Here is a 15,382-nt window from a genome sequence, read left to right as displayed (position 1 = left end):
TAAGTTGCCCAGGCTGGGCTCAAACGTGATCCTCGTGCCTCAGCCTCCCAGGGTGCTGAAATTACAATTGTGCACTTTCATGCCTGGCTCTGTGCTCAATTTATTGTTGCTGTCTCTGGAGGGTCCCTGGGAGAGTAAAGCAGTGGAGACCCTCTCTTCCCATGTTGTCCTTGGATTCTGGAACTTCAGTGCTAACTGACAGAAAGTCTAGTAAGGGTAGGAAGTGAGGGGTGAGAAGCAGAGAGCTGAACTATCAAGTAATCTAAGCTAAAAGTGGAAAGAGTCGGGGAACAGAAGGCTTCCCAGAGGAGACTGAGATAGCTAGTGATTCAAAGCATGCACTTAGCCCTTCTCCTGTCATCTGGTGGCCTAGAGATAATATCCAAACTTGTGTACTTACAAAAAGTTCCTTCATTTCTGTTACTCAAGCCTCAAATTCTCTTGGCTGGAAGGAGAGAGCTTGTTGAGCCAAGAAAATCCTCTCAGGTGGGGCATTTAGCTCAGTGGCATAAGCATCTGCCTGGCAAATGCAAAGTCATGAGTTCAATCCCCAGTGCAAAAAAAAAAAAAAAAAAAAACTCCCCAAGAAACAAACACCTGGAGGTATTTTAACCCACCTACCATCTGTCCAGTGTGTGTCAGGCAGAGGGAAAGGGGAGCCCTGACTAGTGAGGACATTCTGCTCCCATGTGGAGAGGGTGTGGTCCAATGAGCCAAGAATGTAGGGATGCCTCATACTTCATGGAGGAGCCAGAGGATGGGCCTGAAGGAGCTCAGCTCCCCGGGGAGTGGTGGCATTACCAGAGTCATACTCTGTAATCCCCACTAAATCACCTTTCCCTTCAGCTGCTAACCTAGGGCCCTAGCTTCAGAGAAACTAACAGGCCACACCTCCCATGAGCATCATTGCAACATGAGATCCTAAGGCGCCAAGAAGTCAATGCCAGTCCCACCTACCATTCCTGGGTGCTAATCTCAAACACAGACCACTCAGGGCAAGGGATTGGCTGAGGAGCTAGAGGGGGGAGTGGGGGTGATCGCTACCTCACCCAAGCGTTAAATAGGGGTTTAGGCAAGCAGGCAAGATGCCCCTGCGAAGCAGTCTCTCACACTGCCTCCCTGAACTGGACCATGACCCAGTCCCTCAAGCTCACCTCCAGACTGTTGCATCGCGTCCTCGGGGCACCTGAGCTGGGTGCCTCTCTAAACTCCAAAGTCTCTGACTCAGCACCTCGGAACCTGGCAGACATCCCAGGACCCTCCATGCCTAGATTCCTGACTGAACTTTTCTGCAAAGGGGGACTGTCGAGGCTACACGAGCTGCAGGTAGAAGGGGATGCGTTCTGACTCCGGAGACCCAGAGCTGTGGGGAAACTCCAAGTGCCAGAAAGTAGACTGGTGTAGAATTGTGGTGAGGGGAGCTGGCAGTGATACTCATAAATGAAGGGAAAGGTGTGTTGGGACAGGAAGGTGACTTCACCTGCAGTAGTCTACCCCAAAACCCAGCAGAGGGTTCAAGTAGATCCTGGAAGAAAGGGCGAGGTTGGAGGGGGGGAGGGTGTTCTCCCCTTGTTTGACTTAAAGCTACACTCTTGATTCACTGGGATCTCAGCTTAAGATGGACAGTCCAGGTGAGGAACCTTCAGGAATTTCCCCATCGCAGCGCAACCCAGGTAAGTAGAGAGGTTCTAAATATCTGGTTTATGCAGATACTCATTGAGAGAGTTTACAGCATCAGACAGTTTACATTAGTCGGGCACTCGAGAGGCTCTCCTTGCCAAGCCTAGTCAGCGTCCTCGACACTGGCACAGCCAAGAGCCCCAGCCGTGTCCAAGCGTCCGCCGCACCGGTTCTCCCCAGGTGCAGGGTGCAGCTCGCTTCGGCCCAGTGTGGTCGGCCCGCTTTGGGACCTTACGCACAGTATACGTGGCCGCTCCTGAGCTCATTGAGCAGCTCCTGCGACAGGAGGGACCCCGACCGGAACGCTGCAGCTTCTCGTCCTGGGCAGAGCACCGTCGCCGCCACCAGCGGGCGTGTGGACTTCTCACCGCGTGAGTCCTCTCTGTCCCTAGAGCCCATGTCCCCACAGCAGCCCCCTCCTGGGGCGGGTCGCGAAGGCACAGTCTGTCGCTCTGCTTACAGGAAGAGTCTCTATTTACCTCAACTTTCTTGCATCTCGGGATTGGGATTCTCTATTCTGTTGCGTCCAAACTCAGATAAAGCCTAGCCCTTGCCCCACCCTACCCAACAGACGAAATGGACGAAGGTATCAGAATCTAGACTGAATGTAAGATTCTGTGCCTCAAGTTACCCGGGGAACCCAAGGGCAGGAAGCAAGTAAAGAGGAAGAGGGGTGGAAGATGGGCGCAGGCCAGGGCAAGTTTCGGGATCCCGAGAGATCAGACTCCGTACTTCCCCGGCCACCCTTGCCAAACGTGTGCCCCATCCACCGCTGCCAGCCCTGTCGAGCCATCTCAGCACACGCACCTCCCCGACAGTCCCTCTCTCCCCGCCTGCGCAGGGAAGGCGAAGAATGGCAGAGACTGCGTAGCCTCCTGGCCCCACTCCTCCTCCGGCCTCAAGCGGCCGCTGGCTATGCCGGGACCCTGGACACCGTGGTCTGTGACCTTGTGCGTCTACTAAAGCGCCAGCGGGGGCGCAGCACTGGGCCGCCCGCCCTGGTTCGGAATGTGGCAGGAGAGTTTTACAAGTTTGGACTTGAGGGTGAGTTCTAAAACATGGTGGGGGGCAAATGTGGGAAACACCGGCCGGGTCTCTGTGTGCCTTAACTGCGCCCCCTTCCGGCCAGGCATAGCCGCGGTGTTGCTGGGTTCCCGTCTGGGCTGCCTGGAGGCTGAAGTGCCCCCTGATACAGAGTCCTTCATCCGCGCTGTCGGCTCAGTATTCGTGTCCACGCTGCTGACCATGGCAATGCCCAGCTGGCTGCATCACTTTGTGCCCGGACCCTGGAATCGCCTCTGCCGAGACTGGGACCAGATGTTTGCATTTGGTAAAAGCACAGAAGAAAAGTAGGCATGGGGAGTGAAAAACTGCCTGCTCCCTGTAGTGACATCAGTGTCCTTCCGCGCAGCCCAGCAGCATGTAGAGAGGAGAGAGGCCGAAACAGCCAGGAGGAACCAGCGAAAGCTTGAGGAAGAAGACATGCTGGCTGGGGCACATCTGACCTATTTTCTTTTCCGAGAGAAGTGGCCTGTCCAGTCCATCCTGGGGAATGTGACAGAGCTACTACTGGCTGGAGTGGACACAGTAAGTTTCCCACTGCGTGCTCAGAGCCCCATTCCCAGAGTTTAGCTTCTCTTGTCTCTGGGGCCACTTTCCTGCTTCAGAAGATTCTCTATGTAGACCAGCTTGGATTAGCACCTGCTTGGCCCCAGACCGCTTCATATTCTGCCCCATCTACTGGCCCTTCTCCTAACACTACAGATGATTTCACCTGTCCTCTCAGGTGTCCAACACACTCTCCTGGGCTTTGTACGAGCTCTCTCGGCATCCAGAAGTACAGACAGCTCTCCACTCTGAGATTACATCTGCCCTGGGCCAGGGCTCCTGTGCCTACTCCCAAGCCACTGCCCTGCCCCAGCTGCCCCTACTGAAGGCCGTGGTGAAGGAAGTGCTAAGGTGAGGAGGAAGGAGGCACCAAGTTAGAGGAGATTCTGGGCAAAGGACGGGGAAACAGACAGTGGGGAGAAGCTGGGAGAGGAGAGAAGGATGACCAAAGTGGGCTTGGAAGTAGAGGTGATGAGAAAGAGGAAGCTGTGGCCCCCAGTGTCATCTTTCTGGCTCTTTTAGATTGTACCCTGTGGTGCCTGGAAATTCCCGTGTTCCAGACAAAGACATTCATATGGGTGATTATGTTATCCCCAAAAATGTGAGTAAAACCGATGAGCCCCTTTTTCTGTGCCACTCCTCACTATCATAGGTCCCCGCTCTGGTCTCAAACATTTCCCCAATGCCCTTCAAACACTACTGACTTGAATGCTTCTCCCTGGGATAGAAAGGGACAGCAGAGAGGTCATTCCAAAAATATCCCCCAGAAAACTTCCCTACATCCAAGAAGAGCCTTCCTTTGCCCTATTCTATACATCCTCTTCTTCAATCCCCTCTCCCACCTGGATTCCTGGGCTTAAATTGACAAGTATGTGTCCTTCCCACCAGACGCTGGTCACTCTGTGTCACTATGCTACATCGAGGGATCCTGCCCAGTTCCCAGAGCCAAATTCTTTTCGTCCAGCTCGCTGGCTGGGGCAGAGCCCAGCCCCCCACCCATTTGCATCTCTTCCCTTTGGCTTTGGCAAGCGCAGCTGCATAGGAAGACGCTTGGCAGAACTTGAGCTGCAAATGGCTTTGGCCCAGGTAAGTGATTTAGACTTTATACCAATCTCCAGGCTGGAGAGACCCAAACCCTTTAAAGCTGTGAGCGCCTGTCCTCTCATAAGCATGGGAATACATAAGACCCAGCAGACCTAATCTTCAGAAATATAACAATCCCATTATAGGCTTTGTAAGCAAAGATATTTGGACTATCTTTCCCTTTCATGATTTGTTACTCTCATTGACTAATAAGTCTCTTATTGGCCACAGGTGCCACTCAACATTGACCATTTTAACACTAACAATGGGCCTCATGAGTAAATTCCACCATTCTGGATCTCTTTCTCATAGTAATAACCTTCTTTCTCCCCTTCCAGATTCTGACCCATTTTGAGGTGCTGCCCGAGCCAGGTGCTCCTCTTGTCAGACCTATGACCCGAACTGTCCTGGTACCTGAAAAAAGCATCAATCTACAGTTTGTGGACAGATAGCTATTAGAAGGAAGCTGCCATCCTCTCTCTCATCACAGGGCTTTACCAAGCACAAGACCAAGAGATTCACCTTTCCCTTGAGGCTTGCTGACTAAAGTGTAGAGAATAGTCATGGCGAATTGAAATATGAATTTGACCTGACTCAATAGTGCCCCCCCCAAAAAAAAAACATGCTCACTGCACCTGCTCAGCCCTTCTCCTGGTCATATATGCATCATTCAAAGGCCAACTCAGACTTTAACTCACAATGCTGGATGGACTGAAGGACTCAACCACCACTCTTTTGGTGCTTCTACTGAATTCATTGATGCTTTTAGCTAAGCATCGATTGTACATAAGCCAAGTAACTATGTCTGATCTGTACCTGATTGGTTTTCCCTCTAAGCAGGTGTCCTCTTTGAAAGAAAGGATGCATTATTATTTGGTATTTTTATCCCATCAGGGGCTATCTTGACTAGGTGATACCACACACATTTTTTTTTTTTTTAACCACACACATTTTCACATTGAATCTGGATCGTGTGGCAGAAGGGATAAGCAGCACACCAGGCTGTCTACCCACTTCTTTCTTCATCTACCCAATAGGGACCTGGCTTAGCTTGGTTTATGATTTTTTTTTTTTTACATTTTTTTTTTCTTTTTCCTTTTTATCGGTACCGGGGATCGAACTCACGACCACCTGCTTGCAAGGCAGGCGCTTATGCCGCTGAGCTAAATCCCCAGCCCCCAGGTTTATGATTTTTTAAAAATCTCCTTGGTGGGGCTGGGGATTTAGCTCAGCGGCATAAGCGCCTGCCTTGCAAGCAGGCAGTCGTGAGTTCAATCCCTGGTACTGGTAAAAACGAAAAAGACCAAAAAAAAAAAAAAAAGAAGAAGAAGAAGAAGATAAAAAAAAAAAAATCTCCTTGGTTTCTGGGGATGTGGCTCAGTGGTAGAGCACTTGTCTAAATCTCCTTGGTTCTCTGACCAGTATTTTTTATTTTTTGTGGTACTGGGGATTGAACTCTGCCTTGTGCATGCTAGGCAAACACTCTACCATTAAGCTACATCCCCAGCTCTCTCTGATAACTAATAAGTGGCTTATCCTTCCACCTAGTTCCCAGGCAGAGGCATCTTTGGGCCTGTCCTTGTCTAGACCTCTACCTTCTTTTGTATTTTTTTAAATACTTGTAAGTTTTGGAATAAAAACAAATGTTTCATCCTTGACTTTGGGCTTATTTTTCTCATACTTCCTGCAAGATCTCAATCCCCCTCTCCACCTTGGTTTCTTAGGTCCTGGAAGTGATTCCCATAACAATGGGAGGTCTGGATGCCTGGATGAATCCTTTGTGACACAGACCCAGACATGTTTCTGTCTGTACTGGGAACAGCCAAGTCTATTCTTGCTTCCTGTGAGAGATTAAGGGGGTGGTGGTGAAAAGTAATGGCAAGAGCTCTAAGTTGTAAAATAGGTTGGGGAGCTAGGTAAAGTGGGTTGCAGAAATGGGCAGAGGTCGCTGAGTCTTTAGTAATAAAATTCCCAGTTGAAGGACATCCTATAAGGGCACTCTGCGCTCTTTGGAAAAGTTACTTCAAGATAATTTCCTTCAGGAAAGACAAAAAAAAAAAAAAAAAAAAAAAAGCAGAAAAGTGGAGTCAGACAGGATGAAAGCCGAGTGTGAGGGTAGCCAGAAGCCCCGGGGCTCCCAGGCAGAAGCGGGGTGGGCCAAAGCAGCCTGTTTCCTGAGTCAGCACTCTCTGCCCCTTCCCACCAGGCTAGGCACTGTGCTCTTATGATGTATACACATTAACTCATCTTCCTTCCAAATAAATCTCTCAGCACTCTGCACACCTCGATTTGTATTCCACATTACCGCCCCCACCCGTGTCTGGACTTGCCCTCTTCTACTGCCCCCCCATTCAAATTAGCTGGTTAAAGATGGAGATTTCACTTTACACTTGTTGCTCATCCACACCATTTCTGCCCCTTGTCTTAGACATATGTGCCTAACCACAGAAATTCTACCAGTCACCAGATCTTCTGTGGGGGACCAAACCATGCAAGGTCTAGAGGGGTAGGGCATGTTAGTCTTATCCAGAGATATAAGGTTGTATATTTACTGTGCCTCTTTTCAGTTCCTCTACTATTCAGTCTCGACCTCTACTCTTTTTATCACCAAACTCAACTTGGATCTAAAGGACTTTTTAGTAGATTTGGTTTTTAAGGGAAACTAAAGTTTAGCCTGCTATAGGATCCTTTCCCTTGGAATTGGTCATAAGAACTCTGCCCACCCATACTTCCCACTGGGCAGGAAGGAATGCCCAATTGAAGAGAGTAGCAGCGCCTATGACTCCCCTCCTGCAAAGGTCTCTTTTAAGTTAGAAAAGGAAGGAGAAGACCACACTGATATGTACCCAACCCCCACCCCAAGATCTCCATTAGTGCTGATGGAGCAAGGATAATATTGGCTGTAGAACCCAGAATGGAAATGAAGACTATGTTCTTGAGTACGTCCAAGGTCCTATGTGGACCCCTCACGGCAGACAGCCCAGGCTTAGCACAGAAGCTCCATGTGTGTCACATCTACCTGAGACCTATGGGCTAGTATAAATATTAGCACTCACTGTCCCATCTGGTTCCCACCAGCTCTTCCTAACCCTTTTGTCTCTTCAGGTGGGGAGCACAGAGGATTGTGTATCTGGGGAAAGCTTCCCACAGGGAAGATGGATTCAGCTTTAGTTCCCTCTCTACTCTGATACCCTCAAATATTGGAAGTGATGTGCTCCCACACTTTGAGGTGAATTAGACCCCAATCCAACTTTGGTTCCTACACCCTCAAGCAAGTCTAGGTGCCAGCACCATGGACAGCAGCCAAGACACAACCATTCCACCCCACCTTTTCTGGCAAGATTAAGGTTAATTATACACAAGAAAGCAATGTGGGCATTCAGAAAAGCAGCATTGTCTCCAAAACATCCCAAAGGAACAGACAGAGCAGAAACCTCCCTCGGAGAAAGATCAATAGTAAGAAAGGCCTCTGGGTCTGATTTTAGCAATGTATGAAGGAATTATTTTAATTGCCAATGGTTAACTTAAAAGACACTATCATTCATATAATACACAGCCCCCACGCTTCACAAGAAAAGAGACCAGCTTCAGATTGACCCACTTTTCACCACCCAGTGGTAGGGATCGAGCCCAAGGCCTTGTGCATGCTAGGGAAGAACTCTACCACTCAGCTACACCTCCAGCCCGATGAGCCACTTTCCAACCAGCCTTCCTAACCTTTTCTCTATAAACAGCCCTATATGCTGCTACCTCCAAGTAGCACAGTATAATAGCTTTACTTAATACTACTCGATGGGAACACCAGGATCAGCCCTGTGAACCTCAACTGCCATAGAAATAGCTTAAATTGGCAATATACAAGCATACCATTAGGAAGTATCCTTCCAACTCATTTTGAATGAGTCCACATTCACTTCATACCACTTTCTGGGTAAGCACAGTACTTGGGAAGGACGGCTAGAACTCAAAACAGTTGGCTCTAACATTCCCCTAGGCTCCAACATTTAAAGAGTCATAGGAGTTCTCATTCTTACAAATAACACCATCCTTAACATTTGTAATGTCTACTTTCTCTATTTCCATATCATTATGTCACTCAACACAAAATTCCAATGTTCTATGCAACTTCTGATGAAAAACACATTTTGGAATTTGTTATACCAGCTACTGGTATAACAAATATAGAAATAGACCATCTTTTTAATGCCATTATTTTCTTTGCAATTGGATCTAACCTGTCTCTCATTTATCCCCATTCCAACTCTATGAGGTAGACAGGAAAACCATTGCTGACAGATGTTTTTTCTAAATCATACAACTCACAGGGGGCAGGTCTACCCCTCCTTGGGTATCTTTCAGCACTAACCCTAGCAGCCAATGTGAATTATTCACCAGCAAGTGGGAGTCTTCACCTCCAACTCAGAACCCACTGTTGCATTTGAGACATGCAACTTGCGCAGAGAAACCTCCCCATACCTTCTAACCGTCCAGAAAAGCCCCAGATTGAGAAAGGAGTCTCCATGTGCATATAAATGATTCTTTATGCCCTTCCCCCATGCAATGGGGGGTGGAGCAAGGGGAAGTCCCCCGCCCTCATGCAGGGAATGGGAGGTCAATGTATACTAGTCTTATTGCCAGATGCCCTGTGGCCATGGGGTGGGGAATGGGGGTCTACAGCCCCTTCTTCTGGCATTGGTCCCCCTTCACCAAGTCACCATGGTGGAGGCAGGGAGTTGGAAGGCCCTAGGAGCTGAGGTAAAGACGGTTCTTTCCAGGGAAGAAAAGCTGCTTTCCCCTCCTGCTCACTGGCCGCCTCAGGATGAGAATGAGGAGCTGTCAGTGGGGGCTGGAATGCCATCCAGGTGTCTCTACCCAGTGGGCAGCACAGGCCAGAAAATGTCTCCAGCTTGAAGGTGCCCAAAGAGATCCTCAGTGGTGACAGCACTGTGCCCCACCTTGTCCATGTGGCACCTCTAGCAGCCAAGAGAGCTCATCGCTGGCTGATGTGCTGACTTAAGATCCCTGCTCCTGGAGTCCAGGTCAGACCGTGGTGACCCGCATGACCACCTCTCGGCCAGAATGGGAGCTGGAACGAGCATCTGGTGGCCGCAGCTGTCCAAGAAGGTGCAGGATTGTGTAACCACAGCGCTGAGGCAAGAGCGTCCGCATGCGCTGGGCAGCTGGGGGACGGCTGGTGGCCCCTGCAGGAGGGCCTGTCCGTGAGGTCCTGGGGCCTGGCTTCCCTGCAGTCCCACCCCCTGCATCTCCTCCTATGTCCTTGGTCTTATCATAATTCAGGACCTTCCACTGCTGGTTCACTGCCTGCCATCGCTTGAAGATTCGGTAGACAGAAGAACCTTCATGAACGATGAGACCTGAATGAGAGGGATAAGAAATTAGGGTCAAGTGCTGCCAAAACCCAGGCAAGAAAGTCTTAAACATGCATTTGTGAAGAGAGAGAAAACACAGCTGCAAAGAAGCCTGAGAAGCAGGGAAAGGAACAGCCTCAGAATAGCCTTAAAGGCCTGTGAAAGCAGAGAACATAGACATGAAACTGAGGGAACAGGCTAGGAAGTAAAGTGGTAAGAGGAAGATGGTGAACAGGTTAGGGAGAAGAGAGGTGCCCTTACCTATGCAGACAACATCCATGAAGCCGTACATGCCGTAGCAGATTTGAAAGAGCAGATCCTGCCGTTGCCACTTGGCTGAAGGGCTGAGTGAGGACCAGATGAGCCAGGAGATACTGGCCACGAGGAAGAGTGAGCCCAGAACTATGGCAGCAATCTGTACTTTCTCGATGACCGTCAGGGAGATGGCCTGCCACTGTGGGGGAGAAAGGGCTTGAAAAAGTCACAGAAAGGGATGGAAAGCAGGTAATAGGGAGTTCTAAAGAGGGGGCTTTAGGACTCTTTCCCAACACTCTTTTCGGCAGGATTAACGTGTTTCCTCTGTGCTCAGGTCAAACCTAAAATAAAGCAACTATCTAACACTACTGTCTGTCTTATTTACTGACTGACTGTACTAGGGATTAAACCCAGCTTTTTTATTTTTAAAGTACCCAGGCCAGAGTCAAACTTGTCATCATCCTCATGCTTCAGTCTCCTAGAGTACTGTGCCACCATGCTCAGCTGTCTGTCTTATTCTAGAACAAGCATGATCTAAGACAAAACATCTAAATCTAAACTCCACACTTAACTCCATCACTAACTAGCTAGCTTTGGGCCTTTTAAAATTCCTTAGTGCATTAATGTCTTCATCTGCAAAATGGGGTAACAGTGATAAGTTACTCCAAACCCAGCATGGTGCACACACCTGTAATCCCAGCACTCCAGAGGCTGAGGCAGAAAGATTGTCTTGAATTCAAAGCCAACTTACCCTACATAGCAATATCCTGTATCAACCAAAAACCAAGGAACCACAACAAAAACCCAACAACAAAGGGTGGTGTGGTGGCACACACCTGTAGTCCCAGTACTCTGGAGGCTGAAGCAGGAGGATCTCTGTGAGTTTAAGGTTAGCATTCTCTACAAGTGAGTCCAAGGCTAGCCTGAACTGCATAGTGAAAACTTGTCTCAAAGTAAATAAATATCCAATAACAAAAAGAGTTACTCTAAAATTTGAGACAGAGAAAATTCTATATTTGCTATCATCAACTTTTTTTTTTCTTTTGTCCCAGTGTCTACCACAGGACTTACTACAAGTGTCTTTGTGAATAAAGGAAGAATTTACAGACAAGAGACTGCCTGGTGTATGCAGGGTGGGGAGTGACTTTAGAAAAATATTAACAGATAACACAGGCTCCCTAGACAGTTTCTGATTCTGAGGGCTGACAGACCCTGCCTCACCTGGGTTGTATTCTCTCCTTACACCTCACCTGCAGTGGATTCTTGGTGCTGATGGCCAGGACCTGGTATTTGAAGTAGCACAGTTCACAGCTCCAGGAGCCCCTCTCACTGATCCAGCGGATGAGGCAGGGCTGGTGTGTGCAGCGCACTGAGCCGTCGCAGCGGCAGGGACTCAGGAGCTCCCCCTGGAGGAAGAGCGGGGAGGGGTCCATCAAGGATCACCACCTGAACCCCACTGGGCCTCGCTCCTAGAGAGGAAAACTTCCTCTTCAGGTCAGTCATTCTCTCACCTTAAAATACTCAGGCCTTTCACCCCAAACAGGACAAGAGGCTAAGGCTGCAGCGGTAAAGTAGGTGAGAGCTCAAGGAAAACTTCCTATACCAAAGAGATGAGGAATGGGAGTTGGAGGGAAGACAGGATCTTCTCTTTTTCCTAAAATTTGGAGTGATCGTTAAGATTGCCCAAAGGGAAGGCTTTCCCCTAGAATCTGGAGGGAAGATAGGATCAGAGCTTCTGAGCCATGTCTTCCTTCCCACACCTCGTCATTTAAAGTATTGTGTAATATTTCATAGACTTGAGAGAATGGGATTGATTACGGATCTCTGTTTCCATGTATTAAAAGGGGAGAAATCATGAAGGTAGGAGTGGAACACGGCCTTTATCAAGGAGTCATTTCTCACTACGTAGAGACATCCTCTGGCACTATCCTGGGACAACTTTGCCCATAAAATTTAACAAAGAAGTCTCTCTGGAACAAAGTGGAAACTTGCAAAGATGGCAAGTGTCAAGTGCACCACCAGGACATAGTGAGGCAGGGTGCTGGCTGGGTCCTTCTTAAGGTAGGAACAGACCAACTGGCCTTGCTGCTCACCCCCAGAATAACAGGTCCCTCAGTCAATGGCAACCCTAGTGGTCAGGGGTGTGGGTGGGGTGACAACAGCCGTCATGATTTCATAGGCACGAAGGATTCCTGAACCCTTCCAGGACAAAGCCCCAACCCTTCCAGGGGACCCTGGAGCCCAACCCAAACACACACTCCAAGACTCTCCCCAGCCGCCCCGCATCACCCCATTCCCACTCGGGTCCCGCGTCCAGCCCAGCCCCTCAGCCCCGCCCCCGGCTCGCGATCTACTCGGAGGCCCAGGTGCGTGCCCCCACCCACCCCTCCCGCGCGCCAGGTGCTCGGGCCTAACCTGCTCCGGGCCCTGGAAGCAGATCCGGCACTGGGGGGTTCGGAGCCCGCTGTCCAGGCTGCTGCTGAGCGACAGGGCGTCCAGCGCACCCGGGGGCGGCGGCGGCGGCGCGGGCGGCGGCGGGGGTCCGGTCCGCGGCTCCTTGTCGCCGGCCAGGCCCCGGGCCCGCGGCTCCGACCCGTAGTACTCCTCCTCGTCGCCGTCGCCGTCCCGGGAGGAGCAGCCGGCGAAGGGCGCCCAGCCGCAGCCGCTTCCCCCGCCCCCTCGGGGCTGCGGCTCGGCCCGGGGCCGCCCCCCGCCCGTCAGCACCAGCAGCTTCAGCTCGTTCAGGAACATGCGGAGCCGGGACTTGAGCATCGTCCGGGCGCCGCGGGGCGGGGGGCGGCGGCGAGGGGCGAGGGGCGGCGGGCGGGGGAGGGGCGGGACCGGGCCGGGAGAGCGCGCGCCTCCAGCCGAGCCCGCCGGGGTTCGGGCCTGCGGGCGCCGCTCAGTGCTGCCGCCGCCGGGGCTCCGGGGCTCGCGGGGCCGAGAGGGCTGGCGGCCCGGGGGCGGCGGCGCGGGCGGCCATGGCCGGGGCAGGGGGCGAGCTCGGAAGGGGGCTCAGGGCGCCGCGCCCCGCGGGTCTGGGTCCGGAGCGGGCCGGGCTCCCGGGGTTACGCGCCCAGGTCCTCCTGCGGCGGGGCCGCCCCCCATCGCCCACCTCCCGGCCCGAGTCCTGCTCCGGCTCCCGGATCTGGCTCGGCTCGGCCCGTGCGCTCGGCGGTAGCAAATGGCGGCTCCTTCCGGCGGCGGCGGCGGCGGAGACCCCCCCGGAGCGGCGGGCGGGCGGGGCGGGCGGGGCGGGCGCCGGGGAGCCGGTGAGGGATGGAGGGAGGGGCGGGGCGGGGAGGGGGAGCGGAGGAGAAGGGGCCGCGGCTGCGCATCCCCGCCCTGCTCCGCACAAGCTGGGGTCCCCAGGGGCGGGGCGAGTGTGTGTGCTCCGGGGGAGGGAAGGGGAGGGGTCGGGGGAGGGCAGAGTGCGCGGGGGTGGGGTGGGGTGGGGAAGAGGTGCCGGTAGAAGGGTAGGGGGCAGAGGGGTTGAGACTGGAAGGTAAGTGGTCGGCGGTGCAGGTGTACCCGGAAAGGACTTGTGCAAAATGAGTGTGCAAAGAAAGAGCTGTGGAAGGGTCCGAGGTGTGAGGGAGGTGAGCAAGGGACTAAAGCAGTAAACACTTTTACACAAAGGACTGAAAAGTATGCAGGCTGTAGGGCTGTGGAAGAGAATGAATGTGTAAGGAATGGAATTGGATTGTCTGAGAAAACAGCATTTGACTAAAGTGTGAGGGTGGCGAGAGCAAGGGAAAGTGTTAAAGGGATGGGCGTGTCTTTCCTGGTACCTTTTTCCTCTCTTCCACTGTACCTCACACCACACAGGCACACACGCTTAGTTCTTTGTTTTTACGGGTCCTTGACCCTGAAAGCCAGTTCTGCGGGACCTATTACGTTTTTTCTTTCTTTAACTATCCTCCCTGTCATCTTTGCAAAGCTGAGGGAGAGGAGATTCCAGGGGAGCCCACTAGGTCAAAAATGGTTGGGAAAAATTAATTACAAAAAAATTAATTAACAAAAGGCAGGGGATAGAGCCAAAGACTGCTAAATTAAGGCTATTCCATAGAAAGTGATAGGGGGAGACTAATGATTTCATGAAGCATTAACATTGTTTTGGATGGCCAAATGAATGAATCAGAAAAAAGGGCTGAGGCTCAAGCACACTAGAGCAGGGCTTTTGTTCTAAAGACCATAAAATGCAGTGGGTTTATATGAAAGGTGAGGCTGAGGTGCAAACTACTGATGTAGGCAGAAGTGTAACAAACTTACAGCCTTTTAGAAGGCTCACAAACCGACCAGCCCAGCAAAGTAGCCAATAAAATATTCAACTTTCCAGACCCTTAGCCAATTCAGGGCTGTAGATTCTCTGACTACTGTTTCAGCTACCTGTGCCAGCACGGGCTCAGACCTACAAGTATCAGAATGAAAAAATGGAGAGATACCTACTGTGTCTTCCATTTTGCCTTGAATCATGAATTACATTTATCTTCAAGTCTGAACTTTTACATTCTTAGCCAGATAAAATGGGGATGAGGACGTAGCTCAGTAGAGTGCTTTCCTAGTATGTGTGAGGCCCTGGGTTCAAGAAAGCAAGATGGAAAGAGTTACAAACAAGATAATGAAATGTTTTCAGATTTTATGACTGGAGATGTAGCTAAGAGATACAGTAGATGCTTAAAATGCACAAGATCCTAGGTTCAATCACCAGTGCCAAAAAGAAATTTTAAATGGCTTCAGATTTTAGACAATTTCTCATAAATGAAACTGTAATCCCTTACTTTCAAACTTCCAAGGGATGGGGTGATAATAAAGAATTTGGAGCCAATAAGACAAAGGAAATCTTTTGTTCACCTAAGATGTCTGGGGATAATGCCATTTAAAAACGGCTGTTTTGAACAGAGATCAGGGCTAAGAAAGCTACACTGTGGAAAAAGAAGAAAGCACAAAGACCTCCGAGGAATCACAAGAGTTGCACAAGGCCACCTCATCCTCATACAGTGTAATGGTCTGAAGGTAATGTCTTCCTTGCATGTGACATTGCACACGCATCCAGAATCTTACTGCAGAAAAGAACCTTTAAATTCAAACACTTAGAGTCAGGGGTTTAGCTCAGCAGCATAAGTGCCTGTGTGGCAAACTCGAGGTTGTGAGTTCAATCTCCAGCACCAAAAAAAAAAAAAAAACTCTTGCTCATTAATAATTTCTGTTCCTCATGGCACCTGGTCTGTGCTTTAATTCCTCTAGGAGAGTTGGAAGTTAGGAGAATGGAAGGCATTACCTATATTATTCGTCCTTTTTTTTTTTTATTATTATTATTTTTTTTGTCTTCCTCATTTTTATGGGTACCGGGGATCGAACTCACGACTGCCTGCTTGCAAGGCAGG

General features: G+C 50.6%; 2 protein-coding genes across 2 annotated transcripts; one reads left to right on the top strand and one right to left on the bottom strand.

Moving 5' to 3' along the window:
• The first annotated feature begins 209 nt into the window (after nt 1-209).
• LOC100717678 (25-hydroxyvitamin D-1 alpha hydroxylase, mitochondrial) lies at nt 210-6,029 on the top strand. Its single transcript, XM_003476127.4, has 9 exons — nt 210-1,326; nt 1,861-2,051; nt 2,522-2,724; nt 2,810-3,010; nt 3,092-3,267; nt 3,467-3,639; nt 3,811-3,889; nt 4,177-4,374; nt 4,710-6,029. The coding sequence occupies exons 1-9, from the start codon at nt 1,132-1,134 to the stop codon at nt 4,821-4,823; spliced, it is 1,530 nt and encodes a 509-aa protein (XP_003476175.1). The 5' UTR covers nt 210-1,131; the 3' UTR covers nt 4,824-6,029.
• A 2,865-nt stretch (nt 6,030-8,894) lies between these two features.
• Marchf9 (membrane associated ring-CH-type finger 9) lies at nt 8,895-12,767 on the bottom strand. The gene is made up of 4 exons (XM_063255042.1): nt 12,411-12,767; nt 11,246-11,401; nt 10,002-10,194; nt 8,895-9,746 (listed from the first exon to the last, which is right to left on the bottom strand). The coding sequence occupies exons 1-4, from the start codon at nt 12,765-12,767 to the stop codon at nt 9,412-9,414; spliced, it is 1,041 nt and encodes a 346-aa protein (XP_063111112.1). The 3' UTR covers nt 8,895-9,411.
• Between the last annotated feature and the right edge of the window lie 2,615 nt (nt 12,768-15,382).

This window comes from Cavia porcellus, unplaced genomic scaffold, assembly GCF_034190915.1.
Source record: "Cavia porcellus strain 051 isolate PalLab524CR breed Dunkin Hartley unplaced genomic scaffold, mCavPor4.1 scaffold_8, whole genome shotgun sequence".
In the NCBI taxonomy this organism is placed as follows: domain Eukaryota; kingdom Metazoa; phylum Chordata; class Mammalia; order Rodentia; family Caviidae; genus Cavia; species Cavia porcellus.
This window is presented reverse-complemented; position numbering and strand designations above follow the sequence as displayed.